Source organism: Canis lupus, chromosome 33 (assembly GCF_003254725.2).
Source record: "Canis lupus dingo isolate Sandy chromosome 33, ASM325472v2, whole genome shotgun sequence".
NCBI lineage: Eukaryota > Metazoa > Chordata > Mammalia > Carnivora > Canidae > Canis > Canis lupus.
The window spans coordinates 26,949,303-26,970,814 of NC_064275.1; the positions used below are offsets into that span (position 1 = coordinate 26,949,303).

General features: G+C 52.1%; 1 protein-coding gene and 1 long non-coding RNA gene across 3 annotated transcripts in view; one reads left to right on the forward strand and one right to left on the reverse strand.

Annotated features, from left to right (window-relative positions):
* Positions 1–21,512, reverse strand: part of MYLK (myosin light chain kinase) — a 179,435-nt gene that overhangs the window by 89,641 nt on the left and 68,282 nt on the right. For both annotated transcript variants that reach the window (XM_025474981.3, XM_049105390.1), the window contains exons 10-13: positions 19,020–19,154; positions 15,219–15,371; positions 2,270–2,407; positions 329–526 (exon numbers count right to left, since the gene is read on the reverse strand). In XM_025474981.3, the coding sequence (XP_025330766.3) occupies positions 329–526; positions 2,270–2,407; positions 15,219–15,371; positions 19,020–19,154 (624 nt within the window). The remainder of the gene's footprint in view (positions 1–328; positions 527–2,269; positions 2,408–15,218; positions 15,372–19,019; positions 19,155–21,512) is intronic.
* LOC118353163 (uncharacterized) lies at positions 5,416–7,562 on the forward strand. The gene is made up of 2 exons (XR_004811541.2): positions 5,416–6,790; positions 7,223–7,562. It is a non-coding gene; the product is annotated as an uncharacterized LOC118353163 (long non-coding RNA).

The window sequence follows — 21,512 nt, forward strand, 5'->3', positions numbered from 1 at the left end:
GGAAAAAAGCTGTCACTGCCTAATTATCAAGTGCATCATAAGGTTTCTCTCCCAGCACTCTATGCAGCTTGTCACCAATGACCCAGACAAGGCAGGGACTTTGGAAGGCAGGGAATGGTGCCTCCACTCAGCCAGAGCCTGAAACGGAGGTGGGAAGCTGGCCTCTGGGGCTGGAATGGGACCAAGGGAGCACAGGGACCGTGGGGGAAACGAAGGAAGCTCAGGTGCTTTCCTCACCTCCAAACTGCTTCTGGGGAGACTGCTCTAGCAGCATGTTATTTCCTGCCCCCGCCAGTCCCTACCCCGGTCGGCCCGGTGGCGGCCTCACCTTGCACCATCAGTACCGCCTGGGTGCGGACCTCTCCAGCACTGTTCCAGGCTTCGCAGGTGTAAGTGCCTGTGTCCTCTGGGAACACTTCCTGGATACAAAGGCTGTGCTGAGTGCCTCTCTGTTCAAAGTGGAAGTCCTCTGACTCCTGGATCTCATTCCCGTTGTGAAGCCAGATGACCTCGGGGGGCGGATTCCCTGGTTGGGGAGACAGGGCGGGCAGACTGGTCAGGGAGCTGCTTTCCTGGGTCACGTGGCAACTTTGCCCACTGCACCAAATACTAACTTTCCTATGTCTCAGTTTCCCCATCCACAAAACCTTCTAATCACATCTTCCCAGGTTTGTTGGGAGGATTGAATAAATCAATACAGTCCCCCGGAGCAGCCCACTAGAACAGCAGATGAGAGGGCCGCCTGGGTGGCTCAGTCGGTGAAGTGTCTGACTCTTGATTTCAGCTCAGGTCATGAGATTGAGCCCCACACTGGGCTCCACGCTCAACACGGGTCTGTTTGGAACTCTCCCTCTCTCTCTGCTCTCCTCTTCTCTCTCTCTCTCCAAAAATAGATAAATAAAATCTTTAGCAGATTAGAATAGCATCTGGCATGTGGAAAGTGCTCAATGAATATTCATTGTAATTATTTAACAACAGATTTGCAGAAACTAGAAAAGATCGAAGCAAAAAAAATCAGAATTCAAACTACTTGGTAACCCTGGGCGGCGGCGGGGGGGGGGGGGGGGGGGCAGTGTTGAAGCCACACACGTGGCTCCCTGGGTGTGAAGCAAATGCATTTCCTGCTCTGCGCCGCCCCACACGCAGTGCATGCATCCCCAGGCAATGCCATGGTGGCTTTGCAGTAACTCCTCTGTCGATTTTCACCAGAAGGAAAAATCAGCATTTCATTTTGCTACCATACAAAGGCTGGGTCTGAGGGTGAGAGATGGGCACGAGCTCACGTAGTTTCCAAACCCAGCTCAGGGTGGATAGCATTTCCAGGTCTTACTGGCCGACTTTCCTGGGTAGATTCTCGAGCAGTTTGGTGGGGCATAAAACAATGGCCATCCATGAGGGTCTGTCCCTGCAGCAACACTGTGCTCTGCCCCTCCGAGGAGCAAGGCCCCGGGAGCGGGAGCGGTTGCCGAGGGAGGCTGTGCGGTGTCAGGCTCTCTCAAGGAGAGAGAGTGGGTCTGTCCTGCTGGGTTAGCCAGCAGCGGTGTGGAGGCCAGGAGGGAGCAGAGAGCCTCTGATCTGGGGGCAGGTGCATGGTGATCCCTGAAAGGGGGATCCCATCGGCTCTCCCACAGCTCATCTTTATTACTTCTGCAGCTCAAGAAGAACTAAAACCCAGGAGAGTGGCCTCCGGGCTGTCAGGGGAACGGACAGTGGTCAGCAATGAACTGGTCAGCAATGGTCTGGATATGCTTGGGCACAAGCCCATCGAGCAAGTCTGTGCCAGCAGAGGGCCTGAACTTCCCTCCCCGGCCGCTAGGAGCTGTGACAGCTCACACTGGGCTGCTGGTCCCAAGCTCTTGTCACCCTGCCCTGGTTTTAGGAGGACCTCTTTCTATCTTCTCACCTTAATCTTAATAGAGCAACAGAGTCTCTTCCAAGGACGGGCAGTTCTCACATCAGCTGGTTTTGCACCAGTGTTCACAACCTTCCAGCTACACAGGCCCCGCTGTGTTTCCCCACCAGTCCCCAGCCCTCTAGCTGTGGGCATCTTCTTCCTCTGGACCACCATGAATTGACCTTGGCTCCAGAGAATCCTGCCCAGGGGAAGCAGAAAGGAGGGACCAGCAGGCTCCACTTCTTTGGGTCCACGGACTGTCCCGTGCAGACTTTCTGGTGGGTCGATGATCTGAGTGGGATATGGGGGTGCAACGCCCACACTGCAACCATGCCCGTTTTTACATATACCCCAAGGAGAGATGCAGACACAGACCTGACACCTGGACTGTCATGGTGACCTGGCTTCCGTCCATGACTTTGAGGTCAGAGAGGCCCTGCAGGAAGAGGGGTGCGACGGGCTTGCCGGGAGCTGTGCGCAGAAGATACCCACTCTTCCTGTCGCTCTTCTTTTCTGGGTGGCAGACAACAGAATGTGGGGTGAATAGTCATTTATTCATTCGACAAACACAGACTAAATGACTGCTCGGCATACTACTATGTTGAGGCTCAGGCTCAGGCTCCGGCCAGAGACCAGCTGCTGACAGGTGAGGCGTGTGGGGAGGTGCCAGACATCGCCAGGAGCGAGGCGAGCCCGTTTCTCTGCTTGGCATGCCAGTGCTCCTGCCTGGGAGCAGGGAAAGGTGGGGCCTCTGCAGGGCCAAACCCAATGTAGGCTCTGGTTCTTCAGGAGAACTTCAATGCCTGGCATCTTAGGAGATTTTGGGTTTTGTTTTGTTTTTTCTTTAAGTTCACCTACCTTTTTTCAATTAGTGGTCCGCTCACATGGCACAAAATTTTAAAAGCACCAAAAAGTATTTATATAGTCTTCCTTCCACCCCTGACCTCTGGCCATCAGGGCACCTCTCCCCAGAGGCCATCAATATTCAGTTTCTTGTTCATCTTGCCATCGATGGTCTATGTACATAACACACACACAAGCAGATAGGTGTACTCTTGCGTTTTCTTCTCTTAAAGAAATGATAGCACACTACACACACTGACTGATGGCTTAGTTTTTCATTTAATTTTTCATTTAACAATATGCCTCGCTGCCTCTCATAAAACAGAAGTGAAGAGCTTCCTTGTCACCTTCTATGGCTGTGTGATGCTCTATCGCCATCCCATGAGATCTTAAGCACCTCAAGGAAGCCAAAGCCACTACACTTATGAGAGTGACTCGAATGGAAGAGACCAGCCGTCCCAAGCCCTGGGGTTGGCGAGATGTGGAGCGCCGGGACCCCTCACACACCGCCGCACCATGCTTGCTTACAGACCCTTGTGAAAACAGCTTGGCAGTCTCTTAAAAAGTTAAACATGCATTTACCATACGAGTCATTCTACCCCTGGGTATTTACACAGGAGAAATGAAAGCACATAACCAGACAAAGACTTGTAGGCAAACATTCATAGCAGCCTTATTCCTAACGATCCCAAACTGGAAACAACCCAAATGGCCATCAACAAGTGAGTGGATAAAAAGACTGTGCTATATTTATGCAATGGGATCCTGCTCAGCAATAAAAAGAAACAGACTAACGAGACACAACAACAGACAAACCTCACAAAAATGGCACTGAATAAAAGAAGCCAAAGAAAGAGTACATACTGGATGATTCCATTTATATAAAATTTCAGAAAAGGCAAATTAGAGGGATAGCAAGCAGATCCGTGGTTGCCTGGGGCTTACGGGGAAGGACTGTGAAGGGACATAAGGAAGCATTTGGAGTTGATGAAGATGTTCATTTCTTAAAATTGGGCGAAGTTTTCAAATTAAACACCATGAATATATGTACATCAATATTATCTTTAAAAAAAAAAACTGGGGAAAGAAAGTCTCCGAGGGAGGGAAGAAGTACACCAGCTAGTCAAAGACAAAACTAGAACAACTCTCTGGGTTCAGGGCTGGCCCCCTCACCCCCGTTTCAGTTCTCCAGGGAGATGGGGTCACAAACAGGCTGATATTCTTGGGCTGCTCCCCAAGCTGGGCTCTGACCTGCCTCCTGTGAGCTGGGGGGGAAGGGGCAGCAAAAGTGGCTGAGCCAGTGTCAGTGTCCGCGCAGGACAGCCCTGGTGCAGGAGGAGCTCGTGGCTGCCCAGTCTCTGATCCTGCCCTTTACCCTGTGAGCCAGGCGGCTTTGGCCTTCTTCAATCATTCTGTAGCCTTTTCATTTTGTGTTTTGGCAGAAGCAGGAGTAGGGAGGGAGAGGGCTATGGTATCTGTGACTTAAACTCTAAGTTTTGGGGAAAGGGGCTCTGGTATCTTGGGTTCTTATTAGCAAAGGCCATATATACCAGATTTGCAGAAGGCCTAGAGCCATGCGGATACATCTCCATGGTGCTTTATATACCGGAGAAAGATCCAACTCCAAATTTGCCACTGAATTTCTATCTTTTGGTACTTAAAAAAAAAAAAAAAAAAAAAATAGGGCCCACCGCAGAGCTCTCCCAGGGCAGCCTCTGGAATGAGGATGGGAGGGGCTGAGAAAGCTCAGGATGCTGGAGGGAACCCTCCTCCAAGGCAGGTGCATTGTGAAGGGCACGGACCTGGGGCACAAGGGCGGTCGAGGCAGGGGATCCCTACTGTCTGGGACCAGAGGATCAGCCCCAACTTCTTCCTCCGCCCCAGACCCCAGCACTGCTGCCTTTGCCAGAGGGGCAGCCAGGCAGGTTTGCCCTTGACCCGAGGCCCCAGGAGTGGGCTCGGGGAGGCCGCGTCCTGGAAGTGCAGAGATCTCCTTTCTCTGCCTGGACTGCAGTGGCCGGGAAAGTAGGCTGCCTCCGGAGAGTTGAGGAATTTCCTGTCCTGCACCGACGGAGGCTTGAGAACAAAATATTTTTGCCTGTCTAGATTCCCCCCGATTCGTGCTCCTCTGTTGCCGCAGCCAGTGCCCTGTTTCAGAGGTCCGTGTAGACGGGCATTCCTACGTGCTATGGGAGCATCAGAAACCGCTTCGAGCCCCTGGCGGCCCCTCCAGGGCCCCTCCCCTCTCTCAGGTGTTCGCCCCCCCAGGTTTCCTGGCCTGCACCCTATGGGGCGCAGCCCGTGGGGACGAAAGGCCTATCTGCGGCCTGGGCGCCCCCTCGCACGCAGCAGCTCCCGGTCCTCCGCCGGCCACAGGAAACGCAGGGCCGGGGCCGGGCCTCCTGGTCACTGCTGCTCCCCGAAGCTCAACTGCCTCATCTGTGTTTAGGGTCCCAACAGTATAATCTCAGGACTCCGGGGGTTTCAAAGAGCTAACGTGTGAACATACTCGGTAGGACCCCTCGGCACCAACCAGATCTGCGGTGTGAAGCTGACACAGGCACTGATTCCCACCTACCCACCTGGGCTTCATAATTTTGGGGTTTTCAGCTCCAAGGGAACAGAGATGGGGCCCTCACCCAAGGATCGCAGACTGGGGTTTTTTGTGGTTTTTGTTTTTTTTTTTTTTTTTACATGACCCGTGGCAAATATTGTTAGGAATACAAATGTATTGCTTCAAACTCTCCTGAGATACAGGTAAAATGATTTGAGAACAACCTGGCTGCACCCCGTCCGGGAGACAGATGAGTGGGCGCCCGGCCTGGGAGACATTGCGTCTCATGGCACCGCCGCCCCAGACCTGCTCTGTCTTCCCCAGGCCTCAGCCTGCAAGGAGGGCAAAGGGAAGTGACTGGGAGTAAGCGTGCAGAATGAACTTGGCCTCAGACCTACAGCCGGTGGTCACATGGGACCAGCGTGACTGAATCCAGGCTAGTGAATGGCTGAGTCATCCCTAGCACTCAAACACCGCAAATCCTTCACAGGGTGAGACACCGACCAACCCTCCCTACACACACTCGGCACCAGGATTATTACAGAGCCAGTAAGGATCTCAGTTTGGGGGCAAGTAGTTTTCCGTAAGAGGCCTGAGAACAGCAGCCCTAACTAGAATCCTGAAGCCGCAGTCCCAATCCCACGACTCCAGGCTCCTGACGGAGAGGCCAGGGCGCGCTCGGGTGAGTGGCCTGTGCAAGCTCACAGGGCCAGGCCCAGGCAGACCTAGAGCTCATACCCAGGCCTTGTGACAGAAAAGCCAGGATGGTCTGGAGGCCGTCTCCTCCACGGGAACCAGGCGTCTCCAGGGGCAAACTCTCCACAAGGACAGATGTCTTATCTGCTGACCCACATCCTAGGCCCTAGCTAGGAGAGAAAAGCTAAGGCAGAGCAAGGCCAAGCCAGGTAAAAAGGGCAAGACGTGTGTACTTCATTTAATTTCAAAGCCGAACACATTACTCTGTGTCACCTGTCGCTTATGTACTATGGCATCAGTTGATGCTCACTCTTGTGCAGGCTTAGATGAAATCAGAAGACAGATGGAGACTGGTGCTCTGAACTCAGAGATCTGGCTGTGGGATCTGAAGCAAGCTCCCCAACCCACAGTTATCACCAATTCTTGATGATACAGTGTTGATAAGAGTAACAGACACATCATCAGTACAACGCATGATGAATACTGCAGGGTTTTTAGATGATTAAAAGCAGCAACATATGTAAAGCAGCTAGAACAGTCTCTGGCACATAAAAAGTATTAAAATACATGGATTTTTTTTTTTTTTTTTCCTTTCCTAAACCAGCTGACTTTTTTTTTTTTTTTTGGTTGGGCACACTCCATGTGACCATAACGACAATGAGAACAGTCCTTCGTTCCCACTGAACCAGACAGTTCTGGAAGCTGAGAAGACATCGTCACAACACCACCTTGCAGAGTCCAGCACTTCAGGATTCTGAAGGATGTTCGCAGCCTGTTCAGCGTTATCCTTGACATCCCCAGAGGTGGGGCAGATTGTGTCCCCACTAATGTCGGAGAGAGCTGAGGCTCAGAGAAGGGAGCTGGCCCGTGCCAAGATCCCGGGGCTGATGCAGCCACCAGGGGCCTGGTCTGGACGCTCTCCCCCGCCGTCCTGAGAACAAAGGCCAGTCACCTAGATTCCACGGGGAGGTCTCTGTCATCGTTTGCACCAATGCCCAGGTTCCCCAGTGATCCTAGAGAGGGTCTCCCGGCACAGTCTCCGTCTGAAGCTGGTGGAGGGGGGCTAAGGTCTCAGGCGAGAGGCCCCCAGGAGCACAGGGAACCTGAGCCTTCTTCATCTGGGGAGGGCGAGCACTGGCCGGGGCACACAGACGGAGATGGCATGGGAGGGGACCCAGAGATGCTTCCCGGCTCAGAAGGAGCCAGATTAAACAGATTCCAGGTTTTCTCCGCAGGTGTGCTTCCTGCTGCTCTGCTGAGACCAAACCCAGAGAGGGGCTCCCTGCCCTCTGGAATCCAGGAAGGGCCCAGATGCACTGGCCTCAAATTAAAGATTGAACGTGAACTCACCTGTGGCGCTGGTACCTGGTCACCTGGCCAGTGACTCCGTGGTCACTCACAGACTCACTCTGTCATTTATCTGAGTAGCTAGCTACTGGGTGCTCTATTCCATTTCGAGAGAAAAGGAATAGATCAAGCCTGTCCTCCGTGGAAAGACAAGAACTGAGATCAAGAATACTTAGAGGCAAAAAAAAAAAAAAATACTTAGAGGCAGTCTGTCGATGACAGGAATGATGCCATATGCATTAGAGCTGGGACAGGACTGAGAAGGGAGCGGAGCGGGAGAGAGGACGGGCAGAGAGGGGATGGATGGGGGGAAAGGGAAAGACCCTACTGACCCTCCAGCGTTTTCCTCTGTGGCCACTTTTGCTGTTTTGACTCATCGGGAGCTGTTTTTGAAGACTCCTGTTGTGACCTTCCACATTGACTTCTTGCTCCAGTGGAGCAGAAGGAGCACATGGAGAACCCGTCAGGGTCCCCGAGGCCCAGAGCAGGGAGGTGTGCAGGCCATGGCGGCTGCAGGCCATGGCGGCTGCAGGCCTGGCGACTGGACGGGGTGTAGTGGGCGGCCGCCTTACCTCGGAGCGAGGGATTTCTCCACCTGTGAAGTGGAGCTAATTCACAAGTAGCAAGTGGCCTTGTTACGGGAATTAATAAATAAGATGAGCCAGCTTTCCTGACCACTTAGTGTTTTTCTATCAAAATGACGTTCCAGGGATCCCTGGGTGGCGCAGTGGTTTGGCGCCTGCCTTTGGCCCAGGGCGCGATCCTGGAGACCTGGGATCGAATCCCACGTCAGGCTCCTGGTGCATGAAGCCTGCTTCTCCCTCTGCCTGTGCCTCTGCCTCTCTCTCTCTCTGTGTGTGACTATCATAAATTAAAAAAAAAAAAAAAAAAAGACGTTCCACATTAAAAACACTTTTATATTTTTGGAAAGCTCTTATCCAGAGAAAGAGTTAAATACCCACACAACAGGTGCACTTTTCTCATTAATTCGTATACAGTAACCTGCATAGGCCCAGGCTGCTCCTCAAACCTGGGGACACGAATGACACCTTAATTGAAATTAAGAAGCGTCTGCAGCCCAATGGTGGCTGTGATCTAAGTCCTCCTTCAACACTACAATGATCCTCTTGTTCTTCCCTTTGGGTCCTTCCCTTCCAAGGGTTTAGCGGGAAAAACAATTCTAGTTTCTCCCTAGGAGCATTTTCTCCACCCGTCTCCTTTTATGAGCCAACCTGATGCTCCCTGAAGGCTGGTGTTTACGGAGCCGAACTTGCATTAAATACACATGTTTACGCTTTTGAGTAGTTTGCCTTGAAAAGGGCCCTCTGCAGGCTCCCAGCTCATTCCAAAGTTATTTCAGATTAAAAAAAAAAAAAAAAAAGTGGGAAAGTGCTTGAACAAATGACAGACATATAAACAGAGACAGGGTGTTGGTGGGAAACACTCTACCATCTAAAGAGCCCCCCAAGACTCCCCCACAGAAGGGCCCCCGCCTATTGCTGTCATGGCCGTTTACTAAGTCCCACTCTCAGAGCCTCAGGCCCTGTCCATGAGCAGCTTGCCTGCATCCCTAGATTCACAGGTGGTCACCAAATGAAAATGGATTGTGCAATGGCTCTCCCCTCCTTCCTAACACCCCATCTCCTAACGTCTCCCATGCACAGACACACAGACCTCTTGCAGATGCATAATTGGAGAGGAAAGAACTGCTGAGCTATTTTGCTTAGTCATTACAACACAAAATACCATCCCAACAGCAAATCTGATTCATTCCAAACCCTGTTATAATATGGGAATTCAGTAAATCACCAACTGAAGGAGCTCTGGAAGCACAGTCCTCCCTCCTTTCTTTATTTGGTGCTCAAAATCCAGCACGTTCCAGGACGGGTCACAGACTAGCCTCCTTTCCCTAAATGCCATGACTGTTGACTCTAGAGGACTTGTCAAAGGAAGCTCTACCTTCACCCAGCCCCTTCCTATTTGTGGGGTTTTTATGCAAGGTGTAAATCCCTAGGGAGGTATTTGACTTCTCTTCCAACAGAAGTCTGTCTCCTCACCATATAAACCTACTTGGTGATTCAGCAAAACTTCCACTTGTGTGTCACAAAAAGAGCCTTGCTCTGTTGGCTTTTCTTCCCCCCACTGGCTTCTCTAGAACCTAAGAAGCAAATGGGACTAGAACCGTACAAGGAGGAGAATGAAAGGAGACAATGGCGTATGACATTCCCCAAAAGATCTCTGGCCAGTAATGGTAGGGTTGCTGGATGGGACGCAGGAATCATTGCAACCACCGCCTTCTGACCTGACTCAGAAGTTAACAATCAATCTCTCTAGGTGAAGGTAGAGCATCCAAACCATCCAGTGCCCCCTCTTGGTGAGTGCCTGGAAACCACGCTCTCCACCACATGGTCATAGCACAGATCACATTTTTGCTCGTAGGGACACAAGGCTGTAATTCTGGATGGCACTCTTGACCAAGGACTCCGAGCAAGTAAATGCCAGATATGGCAAATAGCGGGCTGGAGAAGTAGACAGTTCTACATCTCCAGTTGTCCAATTGGTAAAATGAGGCTCCAGTTCTGATACGGACGCCTACGTGCAAACATATACACTCAGAAGACTTTCTGTGACATGAAGGACCTGCATGGTGCGCGATCCCGTTCCTGTTGTATCCAAACTATACAAAACTAGAATATTGGTTACAGAATAATTTAACATTTATTTGCTTGCCTTAGAATTTAAGTGACTTTTGGACAGATGTTGTGGGTGGACTAAGGGTCTTAAAAGATAAAGAAGATGTGGTCTATGTGCACAATGGAATACTCCTCAGCCATTAGAAACGACAAATACCCACCATTTGCTTTGACGTGGAGGGACCTGGAGGGTATTATGCTGAGTGAAATGAGTCAATCGGAGAAGGACAAACATTATATGGTCTCATTCATTTGGGGAATATAAAAAATAGTGAAAGGGAATAAAGGGGAAAGGAGAAAAAATGAGTGGGAAATATCAGAGAGGGAGACAGAACATGAGAGACTCCTAACTCTGGGAAATGGACTAGGGGTGGTGGAAGGGGAGGTGGGTGGGAGGTGGGGGTGACTGGGTGACGGGCACTGAGGGGGGCACTTGATGGGATGAGCACTGGGTGTTAAGCTATATGTTGGCAAATTGAACTCCAATAAAAAATAATTAAAAAAAAAAAAAAAGACAAACGGGATCCCTGGGTGGCTCAGCGGTTTAGCGCCTGCCTTTGGCCCAGGGCGTGATCCTGGAGTCCCGGGATCGAGTCCCACGTCAGGCTCCCGGCATGGAGCCTGCTTCTCCCTCCTCCTATGTCTCTGCCTCTCTCTCTCTCTCTCTCTCATAAATAAATAAATAAAAATCTTAAAAAAAGAAAAAAAGACAAACAAAAAAATTAAAACCGATGCTGATCCTTCTTCAATTGATTTCTCTCCAGCTAACATAAGCATTAGAAATGTTTGTTTTTAGTAATTGGAAGCTTATCGAGGGTAGAGTCCGTACTTGATACCACTGGACAGGTTATACAACATCCAAAGTCCCCGAGCATCACTTGGGAGAGAGGTGGCGGTGGCAGCTGTCAGGGCTCCTCGCTGCCCCACCAAGCGCCTGTCACTAACCTGAGAGTGACCGGGCCTCTCCCGACGCTCGCACATCCAGCCACGGCTGACTTCCCTGGCGCCTGGTGTTTCCATTAGAGGTTCTTCATCAAAACAAATACTCTATAAATATGCTTATTAAGGTTCTTTTATTTTTTATTTTTTTTACTCTATGAACCAGTTCTTTTAAAAAAAAAAAAATTTTACCAACATTTTATGTCCTTAGGTGCTTTTACGAGACCCAGTAAGCCTTCAGTTACATAAACACCCACTAAGTCAAAATGGGCACAGTTAGCAAGATAGTAAATCCAGTCACTTAAGAATTTTAGCCTTGACAAAGACACTCCAGGGGGAGATAAATTAAAATATTCTAGCCTGAGGAAGTCTCCCCCTCCCCCACCCCAATGACTCAGTCCAAATACACGGAAATATTTACTCTCCCTCAGATCTTCCTGGGCTCTGCAGGAATTTGGATTGATCATCCTTTGGTCTTCATCTTGGGTGGGGTTGGTGGGGGAAGAATTTCCATTGCTTGGTGGTTAACTATGGGGGATTTTCTTTTTCCCCCTGGGGCAGCGGGAGGACAGAAGGGGTATTTGTTGAGGGACTCTTGAAAGCTAGCTGGATTTCTTGCACACTCCCGCAGGGTAAGTCAGGAGGTGGAGGGATGCTCTGCTGCACTTCTGGGGAGGTCGCATCCCTGCGTGGGCTTTCCTACCTTCACTGGACACATGCTCACGTGTGTTCTACACGCAATAATGAATAAGGCATAGTCCCTGCCTGCAGGGAGCTTACAGTCTGGCAGGGAAGCCAATTAAATAAGCAATTAGAGTAAAATCTCACAGTTAGGATAAAGTGTGTGCTCCTTAGCCCTAGAGGCCCCGCATGAGGGGCCCCTGCCTCTCCCTCTGAACTCATTCTCTACCACTGGCCACCACACGCCTTGCTCCAGCCACACTGGTTATCTCGCTGCCCCTGGTATAGGCCGAACTTACTCCCAGTTTTAGGGCTTTTGCACTTGCTGGATGGCCCTCCTGGAGCACCCTCTCCAGCCCACGGAAGTGTCTGCTCAAAACAGCTCCTCTCCCTGCAGCCTGCCTTCCCCAGCCAGTGTCGTCACCCATCATCCAGAAGGATCCCTTCCACCCTTCTCAGCCAGTCTTTGATCAAAGGAGGTGCTGATCGCTGCACGTCTCCCCATCAGAACGCACACGCCACGAAGGCCCAGCTTGTCCGCCCTGCTCACCGCAGCCTCCCGGGAACCAGGATGGGCACAGAGCGGGGGCTCAGGGCGCGTTTGCTGACAAGTCAGCACAACGGTAAGGGGGGGTTCAGCCAGTAAGAGAGCTCACTCTGGGGTTAGCAGGAGGGCCTCCTAAAGGACATCTGTTGGGAAGAGAGGCAGATTTGGGAGGAAGGGGCTGCAGAGCAGAGGAGGCAGAGAGAGCTGGGGCAAGTGGCGCGAAGTCACGTCCAAGGGTTGGCCCCGCGATTTCTGGATGATGGCAAAAGCTTGGCGGGAGGCTAAAGGAGCGAGAAAGAAAGAGCCCACGCCCCGTGTTTGCCAGGCTCCTCTGCTGAGCCCGCCCACACAGCCGTCCTGGGAACCGCCCCTCCCGGGCACCCACCTGCACCCACCTGCGCACCCAGACCCCAGGGTCTGACCCCAGGGTGGCCAGGGCCTGTAGAAGGGCGCTCTTGGGCTCTCCTGTCCGCCAGACACCTCCCTCCCTCTCACGTTCTGGGGTTCTCTCCCCTTACTAACAACCACTGAACGGGCACACGGAGGGACAGACAACCGCCCAGCCACCGTGGCAAAGTTGGTCCTTTGGTAAAACCACTTAGAGTTGGCATTTTGGATCATTTTACCTTGCTTAAAGGTGGGGGGTGGTGGGGTCTTTTGGACAATCATCGTAGCAGCGCACGCTGAGGATGTCCGCTATGTTCATTAATTCAATCCTCAGTACCAGGGTCTGTGACTATCAGTGTCCCCACGGCCCAGAAGAGGAATGTGTGGCCTGGAGGGTCAAAGGGCACCCCGGTTGCCAGGGCAGCTGGTGGTGCAGCGGGGTTCACCCCCCGCCAGTCCGCTCCACAGCTCAGATGGGACTGCGGCCGGGGCCACACTGAGGGTTAACAGAAAGGCCGGGCTTGGGCAGAACCACGCGGGGCACAGGAGGCACAAATGCCTCTCCTGCAGTCCCTGCTACCCCTCAGCTCCCCCAGAGACCTAGAGCCCCAGGAGCTGCCAATAAAGTCAGAAAAACTCCACAGCTGAGAATGGTGCGGGACGTGGACATGAGCTGCCCAAGCGCCCTGGGGCAGGGAGCCAGGGAGTCGCCGTGCCAGGCTCAGCCTGCCTCACTCCTGTGCAGACAGCCCAGCCCTGTGCCCCGAGCGCGTGGCCGAGCCTCTCAGCCTGTTTCACCATTTATGGTATCTGAGCCTCTGTTTGGCCTTCACAGGCCAGCAAATCCCCACACCAGGAGGGAGTTCTCACTCATGCAGGGCTGTTCTCAGGGCAAACCCAAAAGGCTGCAGCAGCGTTCTTGCTGGGAACCTGTTTCTGCTTTAAAACACGCTTGGATGGGCAGGCCCCCAGGCCCCACTCCCCACACAGACCTGGGGACCAGGAGGACGGCCCCAAAGACTCCTTGATCCTTCATCTGGGGACCCTCGCCTCCAGAGCGACTATTAGCTCAGCTGAGTGTCTTTAATCCAATGTAAACCCAGGCAAGTGGGGGCAGGCACTGGATTAGTGGGGCCACTAGGCTGAAGCTAGCAGGGAGAGTCTTGGGCAACAGACCCATCGCATGTCAGTCTGGCCTTCTTGCCTGTTACTAGGCTTTGCAGTAGGCCACGTGGATGTCCAGGGAGATGAGGGCTACTCCCCGGGCCCAAAAACATGAAGCTCAGATCTGTTCTTGTCTCATGACCGCAGTTTCCCGAGCCTCTCAATGGGCCATGAAACCAGAATTCCAGCTGACAAATTCCCGAGAGGCCAGAGTCAGGCTCCCACCTGGGTGTGAATGACCTTCTTGGAAGGAAGCAGAAGCCAGTTCCCAGGTGAGGACTCCATGCCAGGGCACTTCAGAGAAACTGGGGAGGCCAGGGAGTGTGCCCCTTCTTGGCAGACAGCCTCAGAGAGCCAGCAAGCCCCTAATCCTTAAGGGGTGACAATGCCGGCCGACAGGGCCCAGGCTCTCCCTCTGGGCCAGAGGCTGCACACTCTGGGAAAGGCTCGGAGTCATCGGGATCTGGGTCTGAAAGACCAATCTGACCTACCAGCTTGTGTGCTTAGGCAAGGTACAGAAGCTTTCTGAGACTTCCAGACCCTTCTGTGTAAAAGCTAGGGACAGCACGGCCCTCCCCAGGGCTGCTGAGGTCTAAATGAGAAAGTATTTAACGCAGTAACCAGCACATGATTTTCTCCTTGCCTTTTTCAGTGAAACCATGTCCTGCGGCCTCCCAGAAGGCTGCTCACGTGGTAGGGAGACTCTCCCCACGGGCCCTGAACCCTGGGGGACAACAGAGAGAAGAGACATGGTCTCCTGCTGGGAAAACGGAGCACAGCACACCCGGTCTGAGCACCCGGGCCCCAGACACACACTGGAGCTGGGGCCCAGGCCCTGGGGTGAGGATGGGGAGGCCGGCTTACCTGAACACCTCGGCCCCAGGAAGCATTCCCTGCGTATTGTCACCATGCCCACCGAGACCACAGCCCAGACAGCCCTGTCTTGAGTGCTGTGGCTCCCCTGGAACTCCCTGGGGCCAAGGGCTTGGCGCAGATCAATGGATGAGCATGATAATCAGATTACTGGACACCAGGCTGCTGATGTATGAAAACAAGCCTCGGCAGGTGGGGAGGTGCAGGGTCAGAAGGAAAAGGGGAACGACCTGGGACCCTCTCAAAGCCTCAATGCCAGCACTCTGTTGGCCAGCGGCCCCTAGCACAGGAGGTGGCATTTGTGAGACCCCCTAAGTCCTAGGGGGTATGGGGGTACTCCTCCCAGAGCATCTTTCAGTGTGCGAGGTCTTCTTCCTACCACACTGGGAGCTTCTTGAGCCAAGGGAACCCTTGCCTCTCACCCCTGCATCTTCCCTCTGCCCTGACGGAGTGAGGCGGTGGGGAACTGGCCTTTGCATATTCACTGCGGACCTCTAGAGGCCATTTCCTCCACCTGCCTGCCTTCAGATGCAGTGCTCTTTCTCCAGAGCAGATGTCTGCAGCAAAGGTGCTTCTAAAGAGGTGCCCAGAGGCTCCTACCATGGACGGTGACCCGGGCGCTGCAGGACACCTGGCCCAAGGTGTTCTTGGCCAGACAGGTGTAAATGCCGTCATCTTCCGGCAGGGCATCCTGGATGTGGAGCTCGGCCACGCCAGCCTCGCAGGAGGAGTGAGCGTACTGGATGGGCTGCTCTGTGGAGGAAAGCAGAGGAAGGGGTCAGGCCAGGGGGCTCCCAGGGGCGGGGATATGATCCCTGTCCTCAGTGGGGCTGCTGCTGTCATGTCCCCATGCTCACTCAGATCCACAGGGGGCTGACGACGTGTCAGGCCCCCTCTCTAGCCAGCGGGTCAGACTGCTTGCAGGTGGAGAAGGAAGCAGGGGCTAGGGAGGGAGATGAAGGAGAGGCAGTAGTCTCCTTGGGGTGCAGGAGCAAGGCTGGGGCTCAAAGGACCGTGGGGAGAGATTCTGGAGGCATTCAGAATGCAGGAGGGAAAGGGACATAGTTCTGTGCATTTTGTTTAAAGAAACAGTCCCGACGTTCACATCCTGGACTTCACAGAATTCTGAGCCTGGAAAGAATCTTACAGGGTCATCTGGCCCACAGCCCAGCCGCAGGCATAACAGGCCTCACCCAGACAACATGAGGCTCCTGGCTCCTTTTAGACATCTCCAGAAATAATGATTCCATTTCCCACTGCAGATATTCATCAGAAAGCAAGTGTGTGACCTCAACCTGACGCTGCAATTAGGTGCATTTCGGTGCATTTTAGGGTTCATGGAAAAGATAAATATGGGAATCTAAAAAGGACTTTCGTCTTTTCTTCCCAGAGCCCCTGCCACAGGAGGCCCTTTATTCAGGTCACATAAAGTCCTGCAAGAAGACAGAAGTGCATGCTATGAACCTCAGTGGTTTCCTTAATGCTATATGTTCCTGGGACTTTATCATTGCAGGATGTGAGCTTTCATTTCCAGGGGGAGAAAAAAAAATCTCATTATTGAAGATTCTGGCCTCAGAACAGGAATGTGTCCACTCACCATATAGGAAGCAACTGTCAGTTTCTTCCCTTGTCGGGCCCCAGGGTCCTGGTTTGCACTTCATAAAAGTGGGGGTGGGCGGTGGGGGGAGGGAGAAAGTACAGAAAGAAGTCCTCTCCCTGCAGGGCAATGTTTTCTTCTGCACATAGCAACACGTCGTGTCTCCATGACGGTCTGCAGAGACTGCCAAGCGAGCATGCCATAGGGCGGGCGAGACCAGATACTGCGAGACCAGATACTGCGCGGCCTACTGCACTTCATAAAGGTGGGGCTGGGAGCTGGGAAAGGCAGGGGCCTGGATCCTGCTACCTGCTCTTCACCTTAAAACCTCTCTTCCCTGAGGATACCAGTACGTTCCACGACTGCCATCAAAGTACCCCTGTGGTCAAAACGTGCCAACAAAGTGTTGGAGACCTATTTGGTTACTGGAGCATGACTCATTTGGGCCCTACGCACATGGGATGGAATGGTGGCCCCAGAAGGTGTTGGCTCAGGGCACTCAGAATTGGGAGACACGCAACTGTCGGGGCCCCAAGACCGGTTAAGACCAGAGTTAGCAACCCAGGGAACTTGAGCACGATTGCCCTCTGGTGGTAACGGTGTGGAAATGCCAAGACTGGCCAAGAACAAGAAGGTGGGGTTGCTTTTCCCAGTCCTAGGGGGGACCTGGGGCGGGGGGAGGGGGTGTGTGTGCAAACCAGGAGTCGGCAAATACTGCTCACGGGCCAAATCTGACCTGCAGCCTGTTTTTGTACAGCCTGAAAGCTAAGAATAGTTCTTACAGATTTTAAATCGTTGAAAAAAGTTAAACTATTTCATGATCTGTGAAGATTGTATGAAATTCACATTTCAGCGTCCATAAATAAAGTTTTATTGCAACACTGCCATACTCATTCATCTGCAGAGTGTCCCCGGCTACTTTTTTGCTGCCACAAGAGCAGAGCTGAGTAATTGTGACAGAGACTGGATGGGCAGTAAAGCTGAAAATATTTACTATCTGGCCCTCACAGAAAATGTCTCTTAACCCCTGGTCTGGACTCTGAGCCAGACGGATGTGGAACTCTCTTGCTCAGATCCATTGCCAGTCTTTAACCTCCATGTTCTGTTCCAGCTGCAAGAAGGCTGGGTCTCTGCAGTCACCCCAGGATCCAACAGCAGCTCTGTCTATAGTGAGGGGTGGAGGGAAGGGTGACCTCAATTTTCATTTATTTGCCCAAGAAGATGACACCTAGAAAGACTAAATGGCACCTTCTCTCATTCTTTTTTAAAGATTTCGCTTATGTATTTATTCATGAGAGACATAGAGAGAGAGAGAGGCAGAGACACAGAGGGGGTGGGGGGAAAGAGACACAGGCAGAGGGAGAAGCAGGCCCCATGCAGGGAGCCCGACGTGGGACTCGATCCCGGGTCTCCAGGGTCATGCCCTGGGCTGAAGGCGGCGCTAAACCACTGAGCCACCCGGCTGTCCAGCACCTTCTCTCATTGACCAGAGATAATTTCTAGCAGAGCCTAAGCAAACTCTACCAAACAGGAAGGTCTACAAGTAACACATCAATAGTGTAGAAACAGCTGGGGGCTATTTGATGCATACGTGGCAGGTGCCACTGTCCCTTAAGGAGGCTACTCTGTCAGCCCTGAGAGCTGGCTGAGGTCCGAAACCTGTTCCAGCCCATCCTCCTCACCCATAAAGAAACTGATGCCCAGAGAGGTAAAGAGGGGTGTCCAAGGTCACCAGGCCACTAGATGGCAGAGAAGGATAAGTGCCCTGGTCTCCTGACTGGCAACTCGGCCTTCGTCTTCCCTGTGATCTGCAAAGCAGGGCTTCCCAAAGCAGACCCTGCTCAATTCCATTAATTTTGTGTACCGTTCTCAGTTCGAAAATTTTGGAATTGAAAAGTCTTTTAAAATTTTATTTATTTATTCATGAGAGACACAGAGAGAGGCAGAGACACAGGTAGAGGGAGAAGCAGGCTCCATGCAGGGAGCCCGATGTGGGACTCGATCCCAGGTCTCCAGGATCAGGCCTTGGGCCGAAGACAGGCGCTAAACCGCTGGGCCCCCGGGGCTGCCCTGAAAGCCTTTTTTAAAAAGAGAAGGGTGAGGGATGCCTGGGCAGCTCAGCGGTTGAGTGTCTCTGCCTTCAGCCCAGGGTGTGACCCTGAGGTCCCGGGATCGAGTCCCACATTGGGCTCCCTGCAGGGAGCCTGCTTCTCCATCTGCCTGTGTCTCTGTGTCTCTCATGAATAAATAAATAAAATCTTAAAAAAAAAAAAAACAGAAGAGTGATAACATAGGATAACTAATTTATCCAAAAAAAAATTAATTTATCCAATAAGTAAAAAAAAAAAAAAAAGTTGGCATGTCTCTATAGGACTATAATATTAAAAAGAATTACTGGTCTACGAATCCCAAAGCCAACTGCCATTAAATAAAAGGTGATGTTCCATGAGTAACTTCTAGTATGGGTCACTAATTTGTTAATTTGTTCGTTTATTGAGGGCCTACTATGAGCCTGGCCACATAGATGAGCCAAATTGCTTGTGCGGCCATGTACCAGGCACATTAGCTGTTTTATATTGAGGATCTAAGTTAATTTACAACTGCCACCTGGAAGGCAGTGGCCGTTATTCACATGTGGCAGGAGCTCAAGGCTGAGGGAGGAATAGAAGGCCCCGCATCCCCAGCCAGGCAACGGCGACTCCAAGGTCCCGTGATCTCCCTGTACCTGGTATGGCTCTGAGTGATAAATGGGGCAAGCCAAGTGAGCACACAGGCAGCCAGGGGCTGCAACAGGGGGAACTCACCATTAAGCAGCCAAGTGATTTGGGGCACCGGGGTCCCCTGCACTGAGCACTGCAGCACAAAGTCCTGGCCCTCAATGACAGCGCAGTCCTTCAGGACGCTGGAGAACGAGGGAGCCACCTCCATCACGGCCAGCCCTGCAAGGGCAAAGAACAAACAGGCCAAGTCAGACCACAGCTGACATGTTCCGGTGATGGACCAGTCACCCCGAGCCTCGCGGGCAGGTGCCTCTCTGCCACAGGTGTGGAGACCTGCAGCGTGAGGCATAGAAACCAGCCGGGGCTGAGTCACAGCCACAAAGCAGCCCAGGCCTGGCAGTGCCCGGGGACACGGGCCTGCCCCCTCTCCTCCAGGACTCAGGCACCTCCTAACCTGGCTTCCTTTTGCTGTCCTGGGGCATCCCAGCTCACCTAGTTCCGCTTTACTTTCCAGGGTCCCTCCTCCTCTAACACATCCTATTGTACCTGTGCAATCCTGAGAATATCTTTGCCGGCCCCCTGGTGAGGACAATTCAATTTTAAATTTTCATTTTTTTTTTTTTTCCAATTCTAGGACTGGATCAAATGACAGACTCCCATCTGTCCTACTTTTTCTAACCTAGGCCAATGGTTCAGGACTGCCGGGGGCCTTGGACTCTGCATGACTCAGTTGCCTCATGAATCTGAGGCATATTCTAGTTGAGAACTGCTGAGATGAACTTTCCAGAAGCCCTCTACATTGGTGGACTGGGGAGCATTTGTAGTTTAGGAGTCTTAACCAAGAGCAATAGGGACAGATCATCTCTTCTACAAGCAGAACATGCTACAGAGAGGTCGAGGCGGGTGACAGTCGAGAAGGGGTAACAGGTTTGGTGAGTAGAAGGGGCCTCACCAGTGCCTTTCAGGAGGAGCAGTTGGGGTGGGGGGGAAGCCACATTAGACTGCAGGAGTTTAAGGACAAAAACTGGTACCTGGGGGCTTACTATGTCCCAGATGTGACCATGACAGTGCCATGAGATTGCTTTCTTTAGCTCATTTTACAGACCCAGTTAGTAATTTCTCACAGTCAAGCCCAATGGTGGAGGCAGGCTTTATGACCGGCTCTCTGACTCTCCATCTACCCTTCCTCCTCCACGCCAGGACGCCCCTCCGGGGAGAGTAGGCTGCGGGAGACCAGCTACAGTCCAAATGATGGTGCATCTGATTGGGACTGGCACTGAGGGAAGGGATGGAGAGACTAGATCAAGAGGTGTGGGAAGGCACCTCATTCCTCTTCCCAGCCAGCAACCACTTTCCTCATGGGGCCATGCTTTGGGAGCCATTGAAAAAATATGGACTTCCGTGTCAAACCAACATGGGTTGGAAATGCGCTATCTTCTTCAAGGCATGTGACCTTGGGCAAGTTCTTAAACTTCACCACAGCTCAGTATTCTCATCTGGAAAATGGGTGTGACTAAAGTTATCTCCTAAGACGGTTGGTATAACTAAACGGAACAATAGAGATAAAGGATTTAGCACAAGGCCCAGGACACTGAGCAGGCTTTTGTGGAGAATTAGCTGTTACCATCCAATGGAAGCTGTGCGTCGAGACTAGACCTGTGGCGAGTTTGGGGGTGAAAGACAGCAGAGAGGTAAAGTGGAAGCTTAAGGGGCCACTGAGCAGAAGGAAGATTGTCTTTCCTTTCACCCCAGAGTATGCTTGGAGGGAGAAGAGAGAGGCCTCTGGACAAGGCGGGGGTGGGGAACAGATTGAAGAAATGGTGGGAGAGTGAATCATTAAGTGGGATCTTTGTGGAGAGGGGAAGATCCCCTGCAGAGAGAAGTCGTGGTAAGAGAGACAGTTTTGTGCAGTAACAGGAAAAAAGAGAGAAAGAGGGTGTTGCAGGAGAAGCTGAGAGAACGTGCCTCAGGTGATCCGCATCTCTGTGAAGTCCTCTGGAAAGGTTTTAGAACAGTCGGTATCTCCAAGGGGAGAGGGAGCCCACATGGGCTTTTGCAAATGGCAGAGGAAGGGCTTCTGAAAATCCGCTCCTCCATGCAAGCAACAAGAACACTGGCAAAAAAACAGTCAAAATCCACTTTTTGGGGGGACTTTGGAAATTAACCAACGGCCTACCACATTCTGAAGAGCATTCATTCAAAGACAGAGAGCTGACCGTTGGTGAGAAGAGCCAGCTTTGCGGCATGCTTCATTCCCACCCCGTGTGCCCCAGCGCTGTGGGAGCTTTGAAGATCACATTCTCTTTTCCCCTCAACTTGCTGTAAGTACAGTCTCGATGCACCACTTCCAATTAATAATAATAGCTACCGCTCCAACAAAAGCCTGTTGGTTTTCAACCTCTGGTGGACATGATGCCGCGTGTCCATCCCCTGCACGGAGCCTGGGATGAGGAGGCTCGAGCTCCTGGACTTGTGAACTCAACGGGAACTCCTACCGCCAAATGGAATGGATAGAATTTCTTACAAAGAAATTCATGAACAGTAGTAAAAATCCCAATTTAGAAAGAAATCAACAGC